Source organism: Ylistrum balloti, unplaced genomic scaffold, assembly GCF_031769215.1.
Source record: "Ylistrum balloti isolate Yb309-2 unplaced genomic scaffold, AGI_CSIRO_Ybal_v1 Utg370570, whole genome shotgun sequence".
Classification (NCBI taxonomy): domain Eukaryota; kingdom Metazoa; phylum Mollusca; class Bivalvia; order Pectinida; family Pectinidae; genus Ylistrum; species Ylistrum balloti.
Genome location: NW_026782357.1, coordinates 125,187 through 150,177, shown reverse-complemented (window position 1 = coordinate 150,177; position 24,991 = coordinate 125,187). Strand labels below are relative to the sequence as shown.

At 38.6% G+C, this 24,991-nt stretch overlaps 1 protein-coding gene across 1 annotated transcript in view; it reads left to right on the top strand.

Moving 5' to 3' along the window:
* Positions 1-24,643, top strand: part of LOC132556457 (centrosome-associated protein 350-like) — a 65,807-nt gene extending 41,164 nt beyond the window's left edge. The window contains exons 13-34 of the mRNA XM_060220869.1: positions 292-463; positions 1,859-2,108; positions 2,472-2,579; positions 2,776-2,929; positions 3,096-3,326; positions 3,755-4,033; positions 4,649-4,740; positions 5,256-5,398; positions 5,602-5,763; positions 6,011-6,141; positions 6,798-6,965; positions 7,477-7,584; positions 7,785-7,859; positions 8,101-8,252; positions 8,527-8,792; positions 9,865-10,126; positions 10,414-10,661; positions 10,785-10,957; positions 11,114-11,345; positions 12,115-13,787; positions 21,313-21,448; positions 22,489-24,643. Coding sequence (XP_060076852.1) covers positions 292-463; positions 1,859-2,108; positions 2,472-2,579; positions 2,776-2,929; positions 3,096-3,326; positions 3,755-4,033; positions 4,649-4,740; positions 5,256-5,398; positions 5,602-5,763; positions 6,011-6,141; positions 6,798-6,965; positions 7,477-7,584; positions 7,785-7,859; positions 8,101-8,252; positions 8,527-8,792; positions 9,865-10,126; positions 10,414-10,661; positions 10,785-10,957; positions 11,114-11,345; positions 12,115-13,787; positions 21,313-21,448; positions 22,489-23,153 — 5,880 coding nt within the window. The 3' untranslated portion in view covers positions 23,154-24,643. The remainder of the gene's footprint in view (positions 1-291; positions 464-1,858; positions 2,109-2,471; positions 2,580-2,775; positions 2,930-3,095; positions 3,327-3,754; positions 4,034-4,648; positions 4,741-5,255; positions 5,399-5,601; positions 5,764-6,010; positions 6,142-6,797; positions 6,966-7,476; positions 7,585-7,784; positions 7,860-8,100; positions 8,253-8,526; positions 8,793-9,864; positions 10,127-10,413; positions 10,662-10,784; positions 10,958-11,113; positions 11,346-12,114; positions 13,788-21,312; positions 21,449-22,488) is intronic.
* The last annotated feature ends 348 nt before the right edge of the window (positions 24,644-24,991 follow it).

Here is a 24,991-nt window from a genome sequence, read left to right as displayed (position 1 = left end):
ATTAAATGTTGCTTTTGATGCATGACTTGAGTTGTGATAGAATGACAGGGTTGATATTGGCTTATCTATCAGCAGTTGATCAGAAAACCAAGATCAAATGAAATATCGGGATGACACAAATACGTGGTCTGATGCGTGGCATTTTTCACTGAAAAGTGTAAGCAAAATTTGTTTTGTTCACTCAATCTAATCAAGCAACAAATGTTTAGAACAAATAAAATTCCACTAAAACTGAGCAAGCATCCAACATTTAGAACAACTACAATTTGAGTTGTTATTTTGTTATAACAGATTGGTGCTGGACTACGAGACAAAGACTTCCATGCAGGAGCCAAAAGGTCACGACCTCAGGAGATGAACATTCCACGACCCCAAGGGCAGACAACCAAATACTCCTGGGAGGATCCAACGTCTGATCCGTACTCTGTCCTCAATGTGTTCGCCAGGCAAAAACGCAACCAAGGTATGTTGTAGGCATGTATACAGCATACGCTGATAATACACTCCAAACAGGACATCAACAAGAATCAATAGAGAGAGCACACACCAGCAGCATCCAAACCTATCTCAGAGGATTTCACCATTGGAAGGAACCCTTTAGGATATATCAAATTATGGTGCAATATTTGACAGTATTACTTTAGTTTCATGATGTGATATTTTTTAAAAGTTCAGTGACTCTATGAACGTTCTCATGCCATGCCTTCAAGTACTTTAAGCTCATTAGTTTCATTATCATTTTTCAAGGGTTTCTATCCTCCACAAAAATTTTCAGGGGAGCGTATAGTCGCCACCTTGTCTGTCCATCTGTCTTTCTGTCTGCCCTTTTGTCTCTGGAGCATTATAATGTTGCCCACAGTAAGCAAAGGGTCTTGAAACTATGAGTATACACTGGTCATACTAAAAGAATGTGCAGTTCACCAAATTCAGTGCCTGCAACCCCTTAATTACATAATTATTACTCATTGTTAAAATTTTGTTTCTAATGAAGTTTTTTTTTCGGGGAGCATTTCACTGATACTGTTGTCGAATGAGTGAATATCGCATGTATAAGCAATGTTTCACTGATGGGGTCTTATATAATGTACTATAATATTGTATTTACGTGGGAGAAGTTTACATATGCACTTGATTTTCTTTTGAGATTATCAGATGTATGGCAGTTCAGAAAATTTATAAAATCACATGGTCATTGCACCTTCCCACCTCAGTTTTGACATTTTTTCAGTCAATTTGGTTTTCTTCAGTCCTCTGTAGTGTCTGCTCAGTAACCTGTTTAGTTTTCAATGGATCAGTGTCAAATTTCATAGGATGTTTCACTATAATGATAGCTTGGACAAGAATAAACACTGCAATTTTTGGACCAAAATTTGCAGAGTTATGGCCCTTTATTTAATTACAGAAGCAATGTCTGATTGATATCAAAAGTAATTTTCAACGAATCAACGTTTCCAACAGATGCATTTAAAACTATATAGGAAAGATTATTACCACCATAACTTGGACAAGTTTAATAACCAAAATTAGTCGCCTGTTATTGATTAAGTTGTTGCCTTTGTAAAATTGATGGAACAATAACTGGGAATGTTATCACCATTGGCACTTGATGGTTTACTCTGGTTTTGTCTGTCATTACACAACTGGCACTGTCTATAAAGAACCTTTGATTGGACATTGAAATCAGTTTCTTTCCCTTTCCTTTTGCAAAATGCTCGTTGAACCGACGACAGGGCGTATCATGTACCACCTCACAGAACAATTGTCTAATAATGATTCTCAAATATTCATTTACATGACAATATCAGGTTTTCCTGACTGATCGTTTAAACAACACCATCAACTGTTTTTGTATTTGTAGTAAAACAGCGCCAGGGACCTGTAGGGGAAGAGAGTCGTGTGCCAAAATCTCGAGCTTCTGTTGAGGAGGATGAGGTGAAACGGGAGAAAGTGACATCGCAACAGACTGCTCCTAAACCGGCTGCACGGTCAGGTGGGGACAGTCGAAGTCGCAGTCCAGGGGTGGGATACCACCCAGAGAGCTCTCACCTTGTCAATACAGGACTACGCACATCAAATTTTGCTTCAATCACAGAAAGCTTGAAAAACAAGTATGTGTTTACAATATCCTGGGGGTTTTTTATGCCTTACTATTTCATAGAGAGGTCAGGGAACAAACAACATCTGGTGTAACTTGTGTCTGTCTGTCCCAGTCGCTGTGTCACATTCCAAATCAGCATTATATCACAAGAATCTCTTAATACATTTGGTCCATATTTAACCTCCTTGTTTCATGACATCAAGTTCTACTCCTTATCACATTCTGCTATGCATTCCTGTCCTTGTAGACAATTTCTAATTTGTAGTTAATTAGTTTTTCCTTTCTTAAGAAAAAAAAAAGAAAACTTGCCATAAAAATTAAAAACTAAATTATCTTAAGCAGATAACCAACATTGTGATGATTCTTGTTTCAGACCTGATATTACACAGCCAAAAACAGCATCAGTGAGTTTCCAGATTGGGACTGAGAAAAGTGATGATGACACTTTGGAGGAAGACTCCTACGTTAAGACTGCAGACAGGTGGGTACTAATGGCTACCTACACAAATGTATAACAAGTGCTGTTGTAGCAACACAGGACAAAATGTGGTGAAAATGAAGTTGAAATTTAAGAAATCAAATTAGAAAATGAAGATATTTTACTGTCGTAGAGTCGTCCTCATTTTCTCTCTGTGCCTGATTGACATTGAAATTATTTTTGTTTTGCATGTGTGCAGCGGGGATGATAGAAAACAAAAACCATACAAGTATGAAAAAAGACCAACCAAGCCCCAGCCCAAGTCTTCGTCCATCAAGCCAGTGCGCAAGGAGGCATCGGGCTCAGACGCCGGGCGCAAAGAAGGCTCAGAGAGTGACGTGTCATTAGAAACAGTAAGTTGGAATTGAGTAAAACCAAAACAAAACTAAAATCAAAATTATTTATTATTCATAGGAATTAATTTTATAGAAAATAAAACACTGAAGTACTACGTTTCGAATATATGATAAGGACACAAGAAACATTTCCCATGCATTGAGAATTCATTTATTTTTTTAGGATCGCCCAAGTTACTCCTTACATCGTCCGTCATATGAGGCTTCTGAGGATGCTACAAGTCTGAAGTTTCCAGCACGATACTCTCCAAATACTCTGGAGCGACAATTCCACACAGAGCTTAACCAGCTAGAGAGTATGGAGGAGAGTATGAGACAACTGACCAACATGGAACGTACACGTGCTGTTTCTATGGCTCAGCAGGAGACAGTCTCACTTGCCCAGATGCTTAAGGTATATATAAAGATTATTGATATTTGTACCTCTGCAACTTTTTCTATAATGGTAATTTTGTATTGATTAAGATAATATATTGCACCTTTTATGATTTAACAGAATTGTTTTAAAAAAAAAGTTTCCATAAAATTTCACATCTTATCAGGTCTTGGTGCCAGCAATCTATATATAGAGCCTTGATTGCAGAATTTGGGAGTGTAACAATGTTTTAAGCAGTGTCTTCCAAAACATTCCAGAATTTGTTGATCATGTGATCTAAAGGAGTTTAATTGGGTTTTTGTGTGAGATAATTTTCTTGTTAGCTTTGCAGAAGCGTGATGAGATGAAAATTTCTTTTAACTAATTGATTTGTAATTCTTGTATGAAATGGATATTTGTAGTAAAACCTTTTGTATTTTTAATCACATGATTCGTGTGGCATTCAGGCTCGTCAACAAGAGCACAGTAAGGAAATGAGTGTGTTGGAACTCAAGGCACAGAGGGAGATGCTTGACGCTACAAAGGAGTTGAATGACGTCCGTCAACGATCTATGGAGGTCACACAGACAGCAGCTGAGGCCATAACACGACTGCGTGCTGTACCCACCGACACTAACCAGAATAAACAGAAGACTGGGCGCAAGGTCACAGTAGATACAAGGTCTAGGTCAGAGGTCACAAGCCTACTGGAGACGGACAATATCAGACCACGCAAAAATAGAACGGTAAGTTTTGTACCCCATGATCAAAAGATTATGGGCATATTGTCTCTCTGTCTCTCTCTCTCTCTCTGTCTCTCTGTCTGTCTGTCTCTCTCTCTCTCTCTCTCTCATGTTTGTATGTATGTATCAATGTATGTATGTAACCTTACCCATAACTATTGCACAGTAAGACAAAGGGCTTTCATATTCGGCATGTCTGTTCCTTGGGACAAGACAAGACCTTTCCAGTGGCATCAAAATTTTTTACCATGTGACCTTGACCATGACCTTTGACTTACATTTGAAAAATTCTTACATTGGCCCTAGCTATTGAAATAAAACTGTCAAATCAATACCACAATAAAGACGTGAGTGTTTTCACAAAGTGTGTATGCAATTAGCATATGCCTTACTCAGTACAGTTTTAATGTCCCACTTCAGAATTTGAATCATAAACACATCTTGTTTGTATAGTAAGACTTGTTAAAATCTTTTGCTTTGCTGAACTTGACATATCAGAATGCCTTAACACTAGATGTAGCACTACAAATGTAACAAATTAGAGATTTAATACTTTGACAACAAAACTGTTAAAAGTATAGGTTGTGTTGTTCAGTTGAATTTATAAACATGTTGCAGACAACATCAGCAAAGGATTTGGAGAGAGGTGTACCGGATTCTGCAAGGACAGCCACCTCCTACACTATGGATAGTCGTACAGCCCGGTCCAGGTATGTACTTCAGCGAGTAAAAGTTCCAAATGGCCCTCAAGTTGGTAATTTGGCAGATACATAAGCTATAACATCTTATATCAATAATAAGGAAATACAGTATCTCTGAATTCTAATGTCTAGTATGAACATTTGTGGTCTTTTTGTGGCATTGGATTTTTTTTTATGATAAATTGTAAAAATTTGTACCTTAGAAGGATCTAAATAGCATCAAAACAGGGGGAAATGGACCGACGAATATTTCAAGTCAAACAGATGCTACATATGTTAACTTTATATACCCTAGACTTGATTATCACAGCACAGTAGTCATGTATTGTTAACAGCCAATGTAACACCACAAAACAGGCGACTTTCACAAGTATCTCACCATAAGATTTCATGTCGACTTTTGATTGGGTAAAAGAAGCATCATGTACTTTTTAGTTTCGATACTTCAACCGCAAAAATATCACATCGCTCGATTAGACATTTCATACAGTAATAATCTTTGTGATTTACCTTTTACTAAACAGAGATGCAAAAACACCTGACAGTGTGCGTACAGCCAGTGATAGCCGCAAGAACCTCGACAGTGACTCCTCTATACGCTCTGTCTCAGGGGCAGAAGCACGTGACGAGTCGCGCTCAGATAGCATCATAGAAGATATCTTGCAAGGTTTGTTTTCATGATTGTGGTGTGGACAATAGGAAATAATGTCATCATGTTTTAACTGTAAGTGTAGTGTTAAGAACTTATTCGTGTTTTTTCTTTGTTCTCTAAGATAAAATAATAAAAATGTTTTGATGTAGTATGAAACACAGTAGAAATGTACCTTCCCTATAAAACAGTGCTAACTATTATCTTTGTGATGGTCTCAGGAGATGAATATTCTGTTACGTTTGACGACACGATGACGGAGGATGAGATGGAGGAGAAATCTTTCAAGGCAATCCTGCCATCAGAAAGTCATCGGAAACGTGCTAAGAAACACTCCGGAGACAACATGTCTGTGACATCAGATGAAGGCAGTGTCTCGTCAGGTAGGTACACAGTTAACTCCCTTGGTCGTCCTTCCTGTCACATCAGACCACCCATTGTTTTTGAGGTTGGTAGAAAAATGTAAAACAAGCACAACAAATTTGATTCACGTACCTGACTATTGTTTGTTGAATATGATGATATTGTCTTCAAATATTTACACTAGGAACAGTACACAAATCTCTACATAACATAGTATTGGCGGTAGGTCTGGTAAGCATATTTTATCAGTACAATTCTTGTTTGTAGTGCCAACCACACCCAGGATGTCCCTTGATGACCTCAGCTCATTTTTTACTGGTGAGGAGTCCTTCAACAAATTTACAGAGGAGATGGTTCGACAGTTTATGAGGGAGGAAGAATTGAGGGCACAACACCAGGTACAGCCATTTCAATAGATAGAAGTATCAAATACGTGTTAATAAAACTTGTTACCTCTTGCCTGAAGTTTAAAAAACTTGTTACCTCTTGCCTGAAGTTTAAAAAACTTGTTACCTCTTGCCTGAAGTTTAAAAAACTTGTTACCTCTTGCCTGAAGTTTAAAAAACTTGTTACCTCTTGCCTGAAGTTGAAGAAACTTGTTACCTCTTGCCTGAAGTTTAAGAAACTTGTTACCTCTTGCCTGAAGTTGAAGAAACGTGTTTCCCCTTGCCTAAAGTATAAGAAACTTGTTTTCCATTGCCTGAAGTTAAAGAATCTTGTTTCCCCTTGTCTGAAGTTTAAGAAACTTGTTTCCCCTTGTCTGAAGTTTAAGAAACTTGTGTCCCCTTGCCTGAAGTTTAAGAAACGTGTTTCCCCTTGCCTGAAGTTGAAGACTTTTGTATACTTATCTTCCCAAGTCTACTTGACTGGCAGACAATGGGTCTGTCAATCACCTCTGACTTTTGGCTGAAAATATTTAAAGATTAGCATTTTATGGAGTGCTGCATCATGTCTTGTAGGTTCCAATATTCACTTAAAAACTCCTATAAAAAAAATTGTTGTGCAGTTTTTAGGTCCAACATCACCATACAGCACTATGTTTGTAAAATTTCAGGGTGCATTGTTACGCCTCCGGGAGAAGGCTTTGACTGAGAAGACAAAAGCTGAACTTGCCTGGCTGGACCAGCAACGACAGAATCTTCGCAACAAAGGAGCAGACGACAATTACCCACAGATCATCAAACGGCAACGTGGGCTCAAGATGAGGCTTCAAGAACAGCAGGTGATTTGCCCATTCTCTGTTACTTTTCTTATTGAATTTCCTTCTGTATTTGGAATGGGCAAGATATGACCATAGTTTTATGAGAGAAAATAGTAAAAAATCAGGAGTTATAGAATTTCATTAAATTTAAGATTATTGAAATTTCATAATAAACTTTCAACCATTTAGCTGTTTTCAAAAACTCCTTTTATGGATTTCTAGTGTCTTCTATAAAGATGGTAGTGTACATTGGCTTTCAATACATATATTTATCTGTTTATATTAGTATATTGTTCTGTTAGAATATTTTAGTTCGTAATACTTGACTTGACACATTCTTAATCATGTTGAGTGAACTTGGCAATACTACATTTCGATACAGATGAAAAAATATAGCATTTCAATACTTATTAAAAAGAGTGGTAATTGAAAGGTTATAGTTAAAATGTTTTGTCCAGAAAAGTCTGAGATCAGTGGCACTTTTTAAATAAAATGTTCAGACACTAAAGGAGATTTTGAATTTCTATTACAGGCTGAAATCAAGAGACTCCAGGAATCCAACAAAGCTGCTTCTCTAGAACGGCAGCGACTTTTGAAGCAACACACCGAGATCAGTCGTATGAGAAAAAATACATTGAAGGTAAACATACTGAAGGCATGTTTCCCAACACTTGTGTGCTTTGAAGAGCTCTGTCTCTCAGAATATTTCAGTTTGAATACCTTGATTTAAGTCTGACATTCATTAATAAGATATTTTTTTGTTTGGTTCATTAAAGATTATTTTTTATCACGATTATTGCATCATGCATTTTGTATATTTATGATTTATTTCTCTTTCAGACCAAAGAAAGGTTAAAAGGGAATGGCCGACTTGGACGTCCATCAGAAGTTCACACCGAAGATGAAGTCAGCAATGTAAGTTCCACACCTGTATCCATGGTACTAGAGCTAGACAGTGGTATGAGATCTTGTCCAACATGTTCTTGGTTGAAAGTGTTGATAATCTTGTCAACAGGATCTTCGTCTGTGTTAAAAGTAGTAGTTTAGCGTAATATTGGTGTTACCAGATGTCTGCTGGACAGTGGTCAGTGATCTACTGGACAGTGGTCAGTGATCTCACTAAAAATGTTTATCGGCATTTGTTGACTTGTTTTAGTTTGATGACCAGAGAGATGCTACTAGTGGACGTAAGAAGAAAGATTACAAGTCGGACTCTGAGATATACACAGAACCCAAAGAATCACACAAGAAGTCCATGGATGATTCCTCAGCTCTGGACAAACTCAAGAAAATCCATTTCGATGAGAGGTAAAACAAACTCACACCACATATAAGGCAGATAAAACCCAATTGTTTAACTAAATTGTAGCTTGTTTAAAATTTTAACAGGTTCTTAAAATCCATTGTCAAGCTGGTGTTTATCAAACTTCAACAAAAATGTTATATGAGTAGAAAAAACTCAGCCCTGCACAGTGTAATCTGTGTAAGATTTTCTGTTTTGGTTTTGAAAAAATTTTTTTTTTCATGGCCAACCATCTCTAAAAAGACCAGTTTGCTTATAGAGTTTTGCTTGTCTTGTCAGGTTCTTGACAGCTAGAGAACAAAAGCTGCTTGACCGACGGAAAAAAGCTGAGGAACTATTGAGATGGAAGCAGCGTTTGGACCATGAAGAATCCAGGGTGTTTAAGATGGAGCAAAAAGCTATCAGAATGTGGGAGACACCAGACAACCGTCGACCAGAGAAAATATCTGGCAAAGATGATCGTAGATCAGCCAAGACTCCAGCTAAAACCTCGAAGGATGACCAGGCTGAAAGCAGTAAAGTCCGACAGAGAAATGAAACAAAAGGTGGGATTAGGAATAAAAATAAAGTAGTTTTTGTCTTTCTCTGGTTTTAATAGGTTTGTCAAAGGTGCAAAATTTCTGCCCTATGTACCCGAGTCATTTAGAACTGTTTCATTACTGCTGAGCGGCATTCTAAAGTTTTACTAAAGTAAAACGAATTATTGATTTATAAAGTTAAGTGAGTAAAACAGGCCTTTCAAATCATCTTAGCATTGCTGGCTGGGACAGGGTATCTTTAATGAGTGACGATCCAGCCAATGACTGGAAGCACACATTAACTGTAATATCTCCTATGGATAATACACTATAAAGGAAACTTGATGACATGAACAATTAATTATCTTCTTGATGAAGGCTCGGTTCATAACTTTATTCAACAACTGGAAATAACCTCAATATAATGACAGAAAATTTTTTATGCCATGATGACAAATTCGAGACTGTAATAAGCGTGCTTGGGTCGCTATTGTACTGTTTCCTGAATACGTGAGAAATGCCTCTAGTGTGTTGTCTATTGTGCTACGTACATTACCTAATGAATAACAGTTCAGACGGGGGCCACTGCATTACCAGAAAATATGTGGTCAAACTTTTAGTGTCATTACGACAAAGAAGTGGTTGAAAACATTTAAAAAAAAAAAAAAAATTTAAAGAAACACGCTGAAAATAAACAGTAGGATTGTGTAAATATGAAATGGCATGTCTTGTTAACGTTACCGTCTTTCCGTAATTTCATTTGTATTAAGTTTGTAGTCTTTTCATTTGTATTAAGTTTGTAGACAGTAAATACTGTTGGAGATTTCAGGTACTCTTGTACCAACTAAGATCATGCTCAAACAAGACCTGTAACAAGTTACCTAGGTACCTATGACAGCCCTAATTTTGATAATATATTTGTAAAGGCAGAATATTGACAATTACAGCAGCAGTGAGACAGCCATCTCTTAAATTGATAGTCGCTAGTTTGATTCCCTGGTTTGTAATTGTTTATGTTCCCACTATGTTGACTCATGCCTTATACAAAGTGCTGTAAGTACAAACAAAAAATAAAATTGATGAATTTGTGTTTTTGTAGAATCTCAGACTGCTTCAACCATACAAGAGAGCACCATTGCCTCTGCTAGTGTAATGACTGCTAAAGACGACTCTGTGCGGCGTAGCATAACAGACACTCCTAGGACAGACCTCGCTAGTGGAAGTGAGAGCTCACCAGAGGAGAGACTTCGGGAACGCGATAACAAGGCTATCAACAGTGGCAGTGAAAGTTCTATTGTTGAAGAACTGGCATCAATATCCAGTGTGGATGATGGTAGTCCTGCCACTCCCAGGGTTCGCAAGTAAGTCTCAGACACTTTTCCTGAAAATATTAAATTATACAAGGGAAAAAACCTGGTGCAACACCTTATCGTATATCAAATTTTGAATGATTTATTGTAAAAATGAAATGTGAAATAAAAGCAATGAGAAATGAAATGCAAAGGAATATGCCTGGTGCACCATCTTATAGTATATCAAATTTTAAATAATTTATTGAGAAATGAAAGCAATGAGAAATGCAATGTTTATTGAGCCAAATAACTCACTGTTAACATTTACTGACGATGATATAAATCTTAACTCACAGGTCGCGATCATCCGCAGCGGACGACACAATTATCAATGACAGCCAGTATAACAATGATTCCTTTGAGGAGACAAGTGTTCAGGGCACCAGTAGTAAGAGAAGTGGTAAATCTCCACGCTCTCCCCTTGACCGAATCCCCCAGGGGCTCACATGGTTGTCTGGACGCACAGTTCGTAACGGTAACCGCTCACCTTTCAGTCGTTACCGCAGCTCAGAGAGCGAATCAGAAGAATCCATTTCACACACAGGTGAGTAGTTCATCCAGGACTCGATTGATAAAAAATTATTTTTTTATTAAAACTTCTGTACTAATAAATATCACAAAACTTACAATTAGAAAAGAAATCTCATACTAGAAATTTTATTTACAGAGTCCTACACAGAAACCCAGTCAGACTTCAGTGATTATGAGGGGCGAGTTCGTGCCTTGAATGAAGAACTCAAACGACGCAAAGTGGAGGCAGATAGACTCAGGAAAGAACGCAAGAAGAGGAAAAAAGAAATACTAAAAAACAAAGAAGTAGCTCTGAAGAAACAAATCGAGGTAAAATTGAATTTAACTTTGTGACAAAGATATACATTGAAAGTATATATTGTGGTTAGTTGTTCGGATTACTTCTCTTTCTGAATTCAAAATGTGTTAAGTAGAAATATTTCCATCATAGCACTGATTTTCTGATTGCGATTTTTCAAATTTTAGGCGTACGATAACCAAATAGTCCAACTGAAGGCAGAGTTACAGAAGGAGATGGAACATGAACCAGTTAAATCTAGTGTAAGACCTCAGATAAAACAGCCAAAAGTTAGCCCACCAAAATCAAGGCCAAGGCAGGAAGCAAACACCCCAACTAAGAAGGGAAGTAACTCTTCTATCAGTGAGGACAGCAAGGAAGGCACTGACTCTGCCCAAAGTTCACCCTCCATCACAGAAGGTATGGAATATATCTTTCTCCTATACTTAATAGGTGTCATCCTTTTTTTGTTTTGAAAAGAAAAAAAAAATGTAAAATCTTTCACCATTGTAGAGGAGATTTTGAACCACCAAGACGATTCTGAAGTTTAAAAACTAGACTCGTGTTAGGTGTTTAGAAATTTAGCCATCTTTCTCCATGGGTTCTGATCTCCCTGTCTCAATACCCAAAGTAGGACAAGGATATATGATGGTAGAGTGTGGATACACTTGTCTAGAGACAGAGAAAATTATGTAGGAACATGCTCAGACAATGTCATCACTTTTTATACATCATTCCGAATGGCCTAGTTTTCCAGATTTGTCATGTCAGCTTAAATAAACAGCAAGAAAGATGTGCAGTTTAAGCAATCAATCACTGTGTGATGTACAATGAAATTTCCGCCCTAAGATTTTGAAATTTAACACAAGTCAAAGCTGCATGGGAAAGTTCCTAAATTTTATTGTTGAATAAAGATCTCTCTGTCCACATCATATAGAGGGAAAATGTTGATGTGATGAGTTATCTAAGAGCAGTATTTCTGTAAGGATGGACTTGCGAAAAGAATCTTCCATAGCAACAATTATTTCCTTCAACTACAATAAAAGTTGAGGAACCTATAAGGTACCAGATTCTGGTTCTTTTTGTCCAATTTACTTCAGGCCTTAATTCTGTTTATGATGCTATTAAATAGATGAATGTTGACAAGCACATGCCTACTCTGATACAATTTGGCTTTCTTTGATTTCAGATACAAAACAACAGAGCTCACCATCACCAAAGACTGCTCCATCTACACCGTTGACCAAAGCTGGATCCTTGGAGAAGATTTCAGAAGCTAGTGAATCCACAATTAGTAGGTCAAGGTCAGAAAATACAACACAAAGGTCATTGCACAAACAATTCAGGAATGATGATTCATCAATAAGAACAGAAATATCAGAAGATATTGATGAAAATATTGAAGCTGTGGAGGACAGTGTTTCTGAACAATCCAAATCTGATTTGTTGCATATTACAAAGGAGTTGCCTCCCCTTTCAAAGTCTGCTGCTTCTGTGTCGCAAGTCGATGATGCAAGTTACACAGAGGACTTTACAGGCCATGATGGTGTGTCTGCCATCGGAAAACTACCTCAGAGTGCTCGTAGTGACATGTCCGATCACACCGAGATTAGGCAGCACACAGACAATATATCAGAGCAGATAAGTGAATTGGTGTCTGTACGATCTGAGGACTCGCACTTCGTTCAGCCTCTGGACCTTCGCAGTCATCAGGAGCAGGTTGATGATGGGTACCTGGACCAGAAATCTCCACGCTCCATTTCCACAGCTTCACGGCCATCAAGTGGGCGCTCACAGTCCAGTCAGAACCTCAATGGTTCGTTTGATGACTCAGATATTGAACCCAGTCAAACATCATCAGTACCCCAGAGTCAAGGTGACCTGTCAAGACCTGGTGAAATTATCATGGGGGTTTTTGATGGAGAAGAGATTGATGATGAAGAGGAGACTCCCATCGCTTCCCCTCGTGATGAGACCCCAAAAGTGATAGATATAATGTGTGACTTCAACAAGGGTGATCGTGTCCTTGTGACAGGGCCTAGGGGTGTTCGCAGTCCAGGCATTCTTCTGTTCAAGGGCAAGGTCACTTTTGCTCCAGGGATCTGGGCTGGAGTAGAGCTTGAAGCTGCGGATGGCAGAAATGATGGTTCTCATGAGGGTGTACGTTATTTCTCATGCAAACCAGGCCATGGTGTCCTGGTACCAGGTGACGACTTAATGCCTGCTCCCGCCGTCAGGAGCCCACGTCGAAGCTTTACAAGTTCACATGATGATGAATCTATTACAACGGATGACCAGGAGGATTCAGATCTGAGTCGAGTCATCATAGAGGCGGGAGAAAATGTGTCCAATTTTAGTGAAGAGAGATTACATGAGCAAGAGGCTCTCACAAACAAGATCACTGATGAAATTCTGGTGGATTTGGTCCGAAATGACATGAAAACTATGAACAGAATTCAGGACAGAAAGGTAACCCCACCTGCTGTGGCACAAAAACCTAGCAAACGACCAGAAGTGTCTAATGATGGTGCTAACACACTTCACATGAATGGTAATGTGGACAGTGATGTTGAAAGAGACATCAACCAGAATGATAAACACTCGCAAATTACGAAGAAATTAATCGAAAACTTAACGAGTGATGCAATAGATGAGATGATTGTAATTCGTAATAAACAACGTGATCGACAAGAGCCTTTACGTAGCGGATCTCAGGGCCAGTTTTCATTTGACAAAGATCCCCAGGTGCTTTTTCCGAATCAAGAGACTGGGTCCATAGAGAGGAGGAACTTTCCAGGAGATAAACCGGAGAATGCTCGTCCTGGCTCCCCAATACCAGGCAGCTCTCCCCGTGCCACAAAGGTAAGGATTGTAATCATTCTTTTATCACAAAGTGTTCAGATATCTTGTACAGGTTTCATTTGAATTTTTCTATCTTAAATGTTGACAAAACATTTGATTTGCAGTTTGATATAAAACATGGGGAATTTTTTTAAAAGTTTGTGTAACTGAAGTGTGATTTGCTGAAGTAATGAACTCTGTTATTGCTGGACGTGCCATAGCTGAATAATATAAACAGCAGCAAACTGAATACTCGAGAAATGTTTCCACCATGTGTTCTCTGTGATATACCAGAGTACAGCTGTGATATACCAGTACAGCTGTGATATACCAGAGTACAGCTGTGATGTACCAGAGTACAGCTGTGATGTACCAGAGTACAGCTGTGATATATCAGAGTACAGCTGTGATATACCAGAGTACAGCTGTGATATACCAGTACAGCTGTGATATACCAGTACAGCTGTGATATACCAGTACAGCTGTGATATACCAGAGTACAGCTGTGATATACCAGAGTACAGCTGTGATATACCAGAGTACAGCTGTGATATATCAGAGTACAGCTGTGATATACCAGAGTACAGCTGTGATATACCAGTACAGCTGTGATATACCAGAGTACAGCTGTGATATACCAGAGTACAGCTGTGATATACCAGAGTACAGCTGTGATATACCAGAGTACAGCTGTGATATACCAGAGTACAGCTGTGATATACCAGAGTACAGCTGTGATATACCAGAGTACAGCTGTGATATACCAGAGTACAGCTGTGATATACCAGAGTACAGCTGTGATATACCAGAGTACAGCTGTGATATACCAGAGTACAGCTGTGATATACCAGTACAGCTGTGATATACCAGAGTACAGCTGTGATATACCAGAGTACAGCTGTGATATACCAGAGTACAGCTGTGATATACCAGAGTACAGCTGTGATATATCAGAGTACAGCTGTGATATACCAGAGTACAGCTGTGATATACCAGAGTACAGCTGCGATATACAGCTGTGATATACCAGAGTACAGCTGTGATATACCAGAGTACAGCTGTGATATACCAGAGTTTAGCTGTGATATACCAGAGTACAGCTGTGATATACCAGAGTACAGCTGTGATATATCAGAGTACAGCTGTGATATACCAGAGTACAGCTGTGATATACCAGTACAGCTGTGATATACCAGAGCTGTGATATACCAGAGTACAGCTGTGATATATCAGAGTACAGCTGTGATATACCAGAGTACAGCTGTGATATACCAGTACAGCTGTGATATACCAGAGTACAGCTGTGATATACCAGAGTACAGCTGTGATATACCAGAGTTTAGCTGTGATATACCAGAGTTTAGCTGTGATATACCAGAGTACAGCTGTGATATACCAGAGTACAGCTGTGATATACCAGAGTGTGATATACCAGAGTACAGCTGTGATATACCAGAGTACAGCTGTGATATACCAGAGTACAGCTGTGATATACCAGAGTACAGCTGTGATATACCAGAGTACAGCTGTGATATACCAGAGTACAGCTGTGATGTACCAGAGTACAGCTGTGATATACCAGAGTACAGCTGTGATATACCAGAGTACAGCTGTGATATACCAGAGTACAGCTGTGATATACCAGAGTACAGCTGTGATATACCAGAGTACAGCTGTGATATACCAGAGTACAGCTGTGATATACCAGAGTACAGCTGTGATATACCAGAGTACAGCTGTGATATACCAGAGTACAGCTGTGATATACCAGAGTACAGCTGTGATATACCAGAGTTTAGCTGTGATATACCAGAGTACAGCTGTGATATACCAGTACAGCTGTGATATACCAGAGTACAGCTGTGATATACCAGAGTACAGCTGTGATATACCAGTACAGCTGTGATATACCAGAGTACAGCTGTGATATACCAGAGTACAGCTGTGATATACCAGAGTACAGCTGTGATATACCAGAGTACAGCTGTGATATACCAGAGTACAGCTGTGATATACCAGAGTACAGCTGTGATATACCAGAGTACAGCTGTGATATACCAGAGTACAGCTGTGATATACCAGAGTACAGCTGTGATATACCAGAGTACAGCTGTGATATACCAGAGTACAGCTGTGATATACCAGAGTACAGCTGTGATATACCAGTACAGCTGTGATATACCAGAGTACAGCTGTGATATATCAGAGTACAGCTGTGATATACCAGAGTTTAGCTGTGATATACCAGAGTACAGCTGTGATATATCAGAGTACAGCTGTGATATACCAGAGTACAGCTGTGATATACCAGAGTACAGCTGTGATATATCAGAGTACAGCTGTGATATACCAGAGTACAGCTGTGATATACCAGAGTACAGCTGTGATATACCAGAGTACAGCTGTGATATACCAGAGTACAGCTGTGATATACCAGAGTACAGCTGTGATATACCAGAGTACAGCTGTGATATACCAGAGTTTAGCTGTGATATACCAGAGTTTAGCTGTGATATACCAGAGTACAGCTGTGATATACCAGAGTACAGCTGTGATATACCAGAGTACAGCTGTGATATACCAGAGTACAGCTGTGATATACCAGAGTACAGCTGTGATATACCAGAGTACAGCTGTGATATACCAGAGTACAGCTGTGATATACCAGAGTACAGCTGTGATATACCAGAGTACAGCTGTGATATACCAGAGTACAGCTGTGATATACCAGAGTACAGCTGTGATATACCAGAGTACAGCTGTGATATACCAGAGTACAGCTGTGATATACCAGAGTACAGCTGTGATATACCAGAGTACAGCTGTGATATACCAGAGTACAGCTGTGATATACCAGAGTACAGCTGTGATATACCAGAGTACAGCTGTGATATACCAGAGTACAGCTGTGATATACCAGAGTACAGCTGTGATATACCAGTACAGCTGTGATATACCAGAGTTTAGCTGTGATATACCAGAGTACAGCTGTGATATACCAGAGTACAGCTGTGATATACCAGTACAGCTGTGATATACCAGAGTACAGCTGTGATATACCAGAGTACAGCTGTGATATACCAGAGTACAGCTGTGATATACCAGAGTACAGCTGTGATATACCAGAGTACAGCTGTGATATACCAGAGTACAGCTGTGATATACCAGAGTACAGCTGTGATATACCAGAGTACAGCTGTGATATACCAGTACAGCTGTGATATACCAGAGTACAGCTGTGATATACCAGTACAGCTGTGATATACCAGTACAGCTGTGATATACCAGAGTACAGCTGTGATATACCAGAGTACAGCTGTGATATACCAGAGTACAGCTGTGATATACCAGAGTACAGCTGTGATGTACCAGAGTTTAGCTGTGATATACCAGTACAGCTGTGATATACCAGAGTACAGCTGTGATATATCAGAGTTTAGCTGTGATATACCAGTACAGCTGTGATATACCAGAGTACAGCTGTGATATACCAGAGTACAGCTGTGATATACCAGAGTACAGCTGTGATATACCAGAGTACAGCTGTGATATACCAGAGTACAGCTGTGATATACCAGAGTACAGCTGTGATATACCAGAGTACAGCTGTGATATACCAGAGTAAAGCTGTGATATAACAGAGTACAGCTGTGATATACCAGAGTACAGCTGTGATATACCAGAGTACAGCTGTGATATACCAGAGTACAGCTGTGATATACCAGAGTACAGCTGTGATATACCAGAGTACAGCTGTGATATACCAGAGTACAGCTGTGATATACCAGAGTACAGCTGTGATATATCCAGAGTACAGCTGTGATATACCAGAGTACAGCTGTGATATACCAGAGTACAGCTGTGATATACCAGAGTACAGCTGTGATATACCAGAGTACAGCTGTGATATACCAGAGTACAGCTGTGATATACCAGAGTACAGCTGTGATATACCAGAGTACAGCTGTGATATACCAGAGTACAGCTGTGATATACCAGAGTACAGCTGTGATATACCAGAGTACAGCTGTGATATACCAGAGTACAGCTGTGATATATCAGAGTACAGCTGTGATATACCAGAGTACAGCTGTGATATACCAGAGTACAGCTGTGATATACCAGAGTACAGCTGTGATATACCAGAGTACTGTGATATACTGCTGTGATATACCAGAGTACAGCTGTGATATACCAGAGTACAGCTGTGATATACCAGTACAGCTGTGATATACCAGAGTACAGCTGTGATATACAGCTGTGATATACCAGAGTACAGCTGTGATATACCAGAGCTACAGCTGTGATATACCAGAGTACAGCTGTGATATACCAGAGTACAGCTGTGATATACCAGAGTAAAGATCTGATATACAAGAGTGTAGCTGGGATGAACCATTACAGCTGTGATATACCAGAGTACAGCTGTGATATACCAGAGTACAGCTGTGATATACCAGAGTACAGCTGTGATATACCAGAGTACAGCTGTGATATATCAGAGTACAGCTGTGATATACCAGTACAGCTGTGATATACCAGTACCAGTACAGCTGTGATATACCAGAGTACAGCTGTGATATACCAGAGTACAGCTGTGATATATCAGAGTACAGCTGTGATATACCAGAGCTGAGATATACAGCAGCTGTGATATACCAGAGTACAGCTGTGATATACCAGAGTACAGCTGTGATATACCAGAGTACAGCTGTGATATATCAGAGTACAGCTGTGATATACCAGTACAGCTGTGATATAACAGAGTACAGCTGTGATATACCAGAGTACAGCTGTGATATACCAGAGTACAGCTGTGATATACCAGAGTACAGCTGTGATATACCAGAGTACAGCTGTGATATATCAGAGTACAGCTGTGATATATCAGAGTACAGCTGTGATATATCAGAGTACAGCTGTGATATATCAGAGTACAGCTGTGATATATCAGAGTACAGCTGTGATATATCAGAGTACAGCTGTGATATACCAGAGTACAGCTGTGATATACCAGAGTACAGCTGTGATATACCAGAGTACAGCTGTGATATACCAGAGTACAGCTGTGATATACCAGAGTACAGCTGTGATATACCAGAGTACAGCTGTGATATACCAGAGTACAGCTGTGATATACCAGAGTACAGCTGTGATATACCAGAGTACAGCTGTGATATATCAGAGAACAGCTGAGATATACCAGAGTACAGCTGTGATATATCAGAGTACAGCTGTGATATACCAGAGTACAGCTGTGATATACCAGAGTACAGCTGTGATATACCAGAGTACAGCTGTGATATACCAGAGTACAGCTGTGATATACCAGAGTACAGCTGTGATATACCAGAGTACAGCTGTGATATACCAGAGTACAGCTGTGATATACCAGAGTACAGCTGTGATATACCAGAGTACAGCTGTGATATACCAGAGTACAGCTGTGATATACCAGAGTACAGCTGTGATATACCAGAGTACAGCTGTGATATACCAGAGTACAGCTGTGATATACCAGAGTACAGCTGTGATATACCAGAGTACAGCTGTGATATACCAGAGTACAGCTGTGATATACCAGAGTACAGCTGTGATATACCAGAGTACAGCTGTGATATACCAGAGTTTAGCTGTGATATACCAGAGTACAGCTGTGATATATCAGAGTACAGCTGTGATATATCAGAGTACAGCTGTGATATATCAGAGTACAGCTGTGATATACCAGAGTACAGCTGTGATATACCAGAGTACAGCTGTGATATACCAGAGTACAGCTGTGATATACCAGTACAGCTGTGATATACCAGAGTACAGCTGTGATATACCAGAGTACAGCTGTGATATACCAGTACAGCTGTGATATACCAGTACAGCTGTGATATACCAGTACAGCTGTGATATACCAGAGTACAGCTGTGATATACCAGTACAGCTGTGATATATCAGAGTACAGCTGTGATATATCAGAGTACAGCTGTGATGTACCAGAGTACAGCTGTGATATACCAGAGTACAGCTACAAGATCTTCCCTCTCTCTCCTACTTACAACAGATTTATCAAAAAGTTGAAGAAAAGCATAGTCCTTCTAATGAAAAAAATCCTTTGAAATTACTTTAATTTGGCTTTGAATTAAATATGCAAGCTTTGGTATGAAAATTTTCAGAAGCCAACATTATTCTTGATATTTTTAAGCTTCTACCATTTTGTAGGAGGGCCTTGTAATATTATGCAAGTCCACCCTGTCAAGTTGGTCATTAGTTCTACATCTTATCATTATCAAGGTGGTAATCTGTCAGTGATACTTACATGGGAGTGTTAGCATTCATGTCTTACACACATTTTCTTCTCTTAACAAAAAAAACTTTTTCATTGCATGACATTACTTAAACTTGGAAGTCTGTATCCTCAATGTTAAAAAAACAGAAATAAAACCTAGAATTGTTCTTCTAGCTGTTACTGTATATAATTTAAATTTTTACAGGTATACAAGATGTTTGCAGTACAATTTACATTAATCAACATTGTAAATACTGTTAGTTAATATTTTAATATGAAGATTTTTTTTAAAGCATAATATTTGACTCTTAAGAAACATGGATTGTAGCCATGGGTTGTCAGTCAGTTCTGATAAACTAGAAATGTTAGACACAGTATTTCAAATGTTGATTTTAATGCATGGAGGGTGAGCAGTATTTAGAGCTCTGTTTAGGGTTTAACATGAGATGGAAATTCTTCCAAATAGTGACAGTAGTTTAAAGCATTTTCATATATAAAAGAAAATCAATTTTCTAGTTATTATTGAAATTTTCTTCTCATTAATTCACATAAAAGAAGGAATTCTATATATAGAATGGGGAGACAATGTCCATTTTTCACACAAGCAGGAATCTTTTCATGTGATAGGGGGAGACAACTCAAGTGAAAAAAATTAAATCAATGTTTTTCTTTGTGTTTTCAATCAATTAATATAAGCATGTTTTGGATGTATTGTGTGCTGGTTATATCTATTATTTATCTAAATCTAAGCTACAGTGGCTTTCTGTATTGTATTTCCATTTGTCTATGATGAATCAGCTCATTTAACTTAATGGATCTGTTCGTTAAACTCAATTTTCTAGTTTAAAACTATTAGAATGAAAACCTTAACTGTATCAGTACAAAATTTGTCTCAGTTTTAACTGGCAAACATTTGTAATACTAACATAGATTAGTATAGGTGCAGTCACCGTAACATCTGCTACTGTTATATGGGTCAGAAGTATGGCACAGCTGGGTGATGGCATTTGAGTGTAAAATCTTGTGTCAGAATATACGTGAACAGTGTCTGTTAATATCAATTTTTCTGTTATAGATTTGTGCTATTTTTACTTTATGTACAGTAATAGCTCTTGGTTTGTTTGCATGAAGGTTATCTTAAACTTAAATGTGTTCTATATTCATGTTTTAACAATAACAGTTAGTCAATCTTTAAGTATGGAATATTAGATTCACCAGCATGATGGTAGAAATTAAAGGATTGGTTTTATATTTATGTAATAGGAAGGAAACAAGGAGTTGGATGAAGACTTGAATTACTTGCTATATGGTGACAAGGAAGATGAATACTTTGAAGATGAAGCCATACCCTCTCCTACAATGAACCAGCTCCCTCCTCCGTACCCAGGTATACAGTCAGGTCAGTACTGTGTCTGTCTTACAGAAATCATACCCTCTCCTACAATGAACCAGCTCCCTCCTCCGTACCCAGGTATACAGTCAGGTCAGTACTGTGTCTGTCTTACAGAAATCATACCCTCTCCTGTGATGAACCAATCCCCTCCTCCGTACCCAGGTATACAGTCAGGTCAGCACTGTGTCTGTCTTACAGAAATCATACCCTCTCCTGTGATGAACTAATTCCCTCCTCCTTACCCAGGTATACAGTCAGGTCAGTACTGTGTCTGTCTTACAGAAATCATACCTTGGCCTGTGATGAACCAATCCCCTCCTCCTTACCCAGGTATACAGTCAGGTCAGTACCGTGTCTGTCTTACAGAAATCATACCCTCTCCTGTGATGAACCAATCCCCTCCTCCTTACCCAGGTATACAGTCAGGTCAGTACTGTGTCTGTCTTACAGAAATCATACCTTGGCCTGTGATGAACCAATCCCCTCCTCCTTACCCAGGTATACAGTCAGGTCAGTACTGTGTCTGTCTTACAGAAATCATACCCTCTCCTGTGATGAACCAATCCCCTCCTCCTTACCCAGGTATACAGTCAGGTCAGTACTGTGTCTGTCTTACAGAAATCATACCTTGGCCTGTGATGAACCAATCCCCTCCTCCTTACCCAGGTATACAGTCAGGTCAGTACTGTGTCTGTCTTACAGAAATCATACCTTGGCCTGTGATGAACCAATCCTCTCCTCCTTACCCAGGTATACAGTCAGGTCAGTACCATGTCTGTCTTACAGAAATCGTACCTTGCCTGTGATGAACTAATCCTCTCCTCCTTACCCAGGTATACAGTCAGGTCAGTACTGTGTCTGTCGTATAGAAATCATAACCTCTCCTGTGATGAACCAACCCCCACTTCCATACTAAGCATTGAATTAAAGGTCAATAGATTAATTCAAATTACTTAAGGTCATAATTAATTGGTAATTTTCCTAGCATGAAGCAGAACCTGCATTGAACCACAATAAGACATTATTGTCTTTTAATTGTGTTTCAGAGTTGATACCAGACACTGGAAATCCCAACTTCCACCAGGTACAAGAAGATGTGTTTTTCTCTGTACCACATGAGCGCCATGAGATAGAAGAGGTGGTGTCAAGTGCTGTGGATGTGTTCTGGAACCAACGTCGCTACGGCGAATCTCTAGAGGGACTTGAGCCTCCAGAAACCTACTATTCTACAGAGGACAACAACAATGATGTGGACAGTAAGAGCCGACGCGTTTTCGAGAAGTTACTTTTCGATTCAACAGGAGATATTATACGTGATATTTACAGGGAGGAAGACAATGACGGTACGTGTGCCTGGAAACAAACAAAACGGACACGACAAAAATACTTCAGAGGTGCTAATCCCCCAACGACAATAGACGTATTAAAACCAATTGTTCAGAAGGCTGTGATTGAAATTCTAGGATTAAATGGTTCCAGGAAAGTTGACAAAAATAGATGGAGTGTTCGGAAAAAGAAGGACCATGTAGACAATATCTTAGTTGAGGAATTAAGAGAGGAGGAACCTGATTGGGTGAATTACGATGACGACGAGACTGCTGTTAAGATGCAGCTCACTGAGGCCATTTTCGAAACATTGTTGACAGATACTGTACAGACGATGAATAAAATATATCGTAAAAAACAAATGTTGAGTCAGCAACACCAATGACTATGAAATGGACCTGGCCCCACTGGTGTACACTTCATGCCAAACAGCATGCCAAACGGGGCACAAAGACATAGTAGTGCAAGCCAAACGTTGAACTGATTGGCAATTATTGCTGTTCATGCTAAGTTGCTGAGAAATTGGCATGCTGTATCTCAATATATTATGCCAAATATTAGACCTTGTGCTAGAAAATAGAGAAAATGTTTTTAATACGTAGAAACATGTTCAAAGATTAAATAAGTGAAGTATAATGTGACACTCACTCCTGTGACAGTTTTATAACTGATTTGTAAGAATTTGCTGCCCTCAGCTGTGGTTATATACCACAACGTATACCAACAGATGTATTCAAATCATCCCCAACCATAGCGGACATCATCCCAATTCGTACATATCATGCTCACCCATATAACTTCTAGCCAAGTGTACTTGTGAGTAAGATGTAGAACCATATATGGAGTGTGTTTTGAAACCAAGTCTTAACCACCAGGTCAGTGGATACTGTCACACGAAAACTTCTCTATGAAAACAAATTAACAAAAGTTAAAAAGGAGAAAGAAAAAAAAGATAAAATCTTAGTTTTGTTTTCATTTAAAGACGATAAAGTATCTATTTTATTTAATCAATTATCAAGATTAAATTTTCTTATTACATTGAAATTTTAAGCGGATGTCAAAGAAGAAATAAACACACTCTGAAAATATGGCTTTATCACATAGTTGGATGACTGGGAGAAGCATGGGGAGCTGTGTGTTTATATGCTGTATATAGTCTTATTTATTCCATTTGAGGAAAATAGTTGGATGGATGTGTATTTAATGTCTAAAAGTAGTTGAGAGTCTGTTGGTACCTGTAATCATGTAAACATCTGCCATCATCATGATTCCTCTCCGGATTGTGCTGGAAACTGTAGTAAAAATCATGAGTGTGTAAATTGAAGTGAGGTAAAAACTAGTTAGTATGATGAGTGCTTGTTACTGTGAATGCTACTAAGTATATACTGTATGATATAGCGGGGATCAGGTGTTTAGTTACTCACATCCAGTTCCTGCTAGACCTGACCCCCAGTGTTGTAAGGCAGGGCTGGATCTAGGATTTTGGGAAAAGGAGATTCATTTTGGCTGGGTAGTTCTTAAAAAAACTCTGAATGTTACACCTCACATTGAAAATACTGTATCTCTATAAGGTACACTTTGCTTTAAGTTTTGAAGAGAGAAAGAACTCCAGAATCTCTCCTGGATCCATCATTGTATGGAATCGTTATTGTTCATCACATTTCTGAGTGCTGTTTGTTGATTGGTGAATGCTGTTTCTTTGTTTTGAAAAAATCTGTGCTTGTAAACTAATTTAATGAGGTAGCTATTTAAAATGTATATAATATTGTAACATACACATATCAGTAATATTGATTTAATTTCAAGAATGTTTACAGCCCAGTCTTAGTTCATAATACAGATAAATATATCTGTGAAATAGTTTAAGAATTTGTTTTTTTTCCTACTTTTTTCTTCAGAACAAGATAAATTAAGTTGAAGATCTGATAGTATTGATTGAGTCTCATTATTAAAGTTAATTTATTTACGTACATTTCATTTTTCACTACTGATCTGATATACCTATCTACGACTGTCTTAACATAAATGGATGTGTGGTTTTGTTTCTTTGTTAAAATGTTATTATCCTCTCTTGATTTTGCTACTGAGAATAGGAATCAGTGTGAAGTTTCAAATATCATTTTACAATAATTTAGCAAATATAATCATAAAATTTTACTTTTATGTCATATCACATAAAAACTGACACTGCCAAATATAGTAATTGAAATAGTTTGAAACATT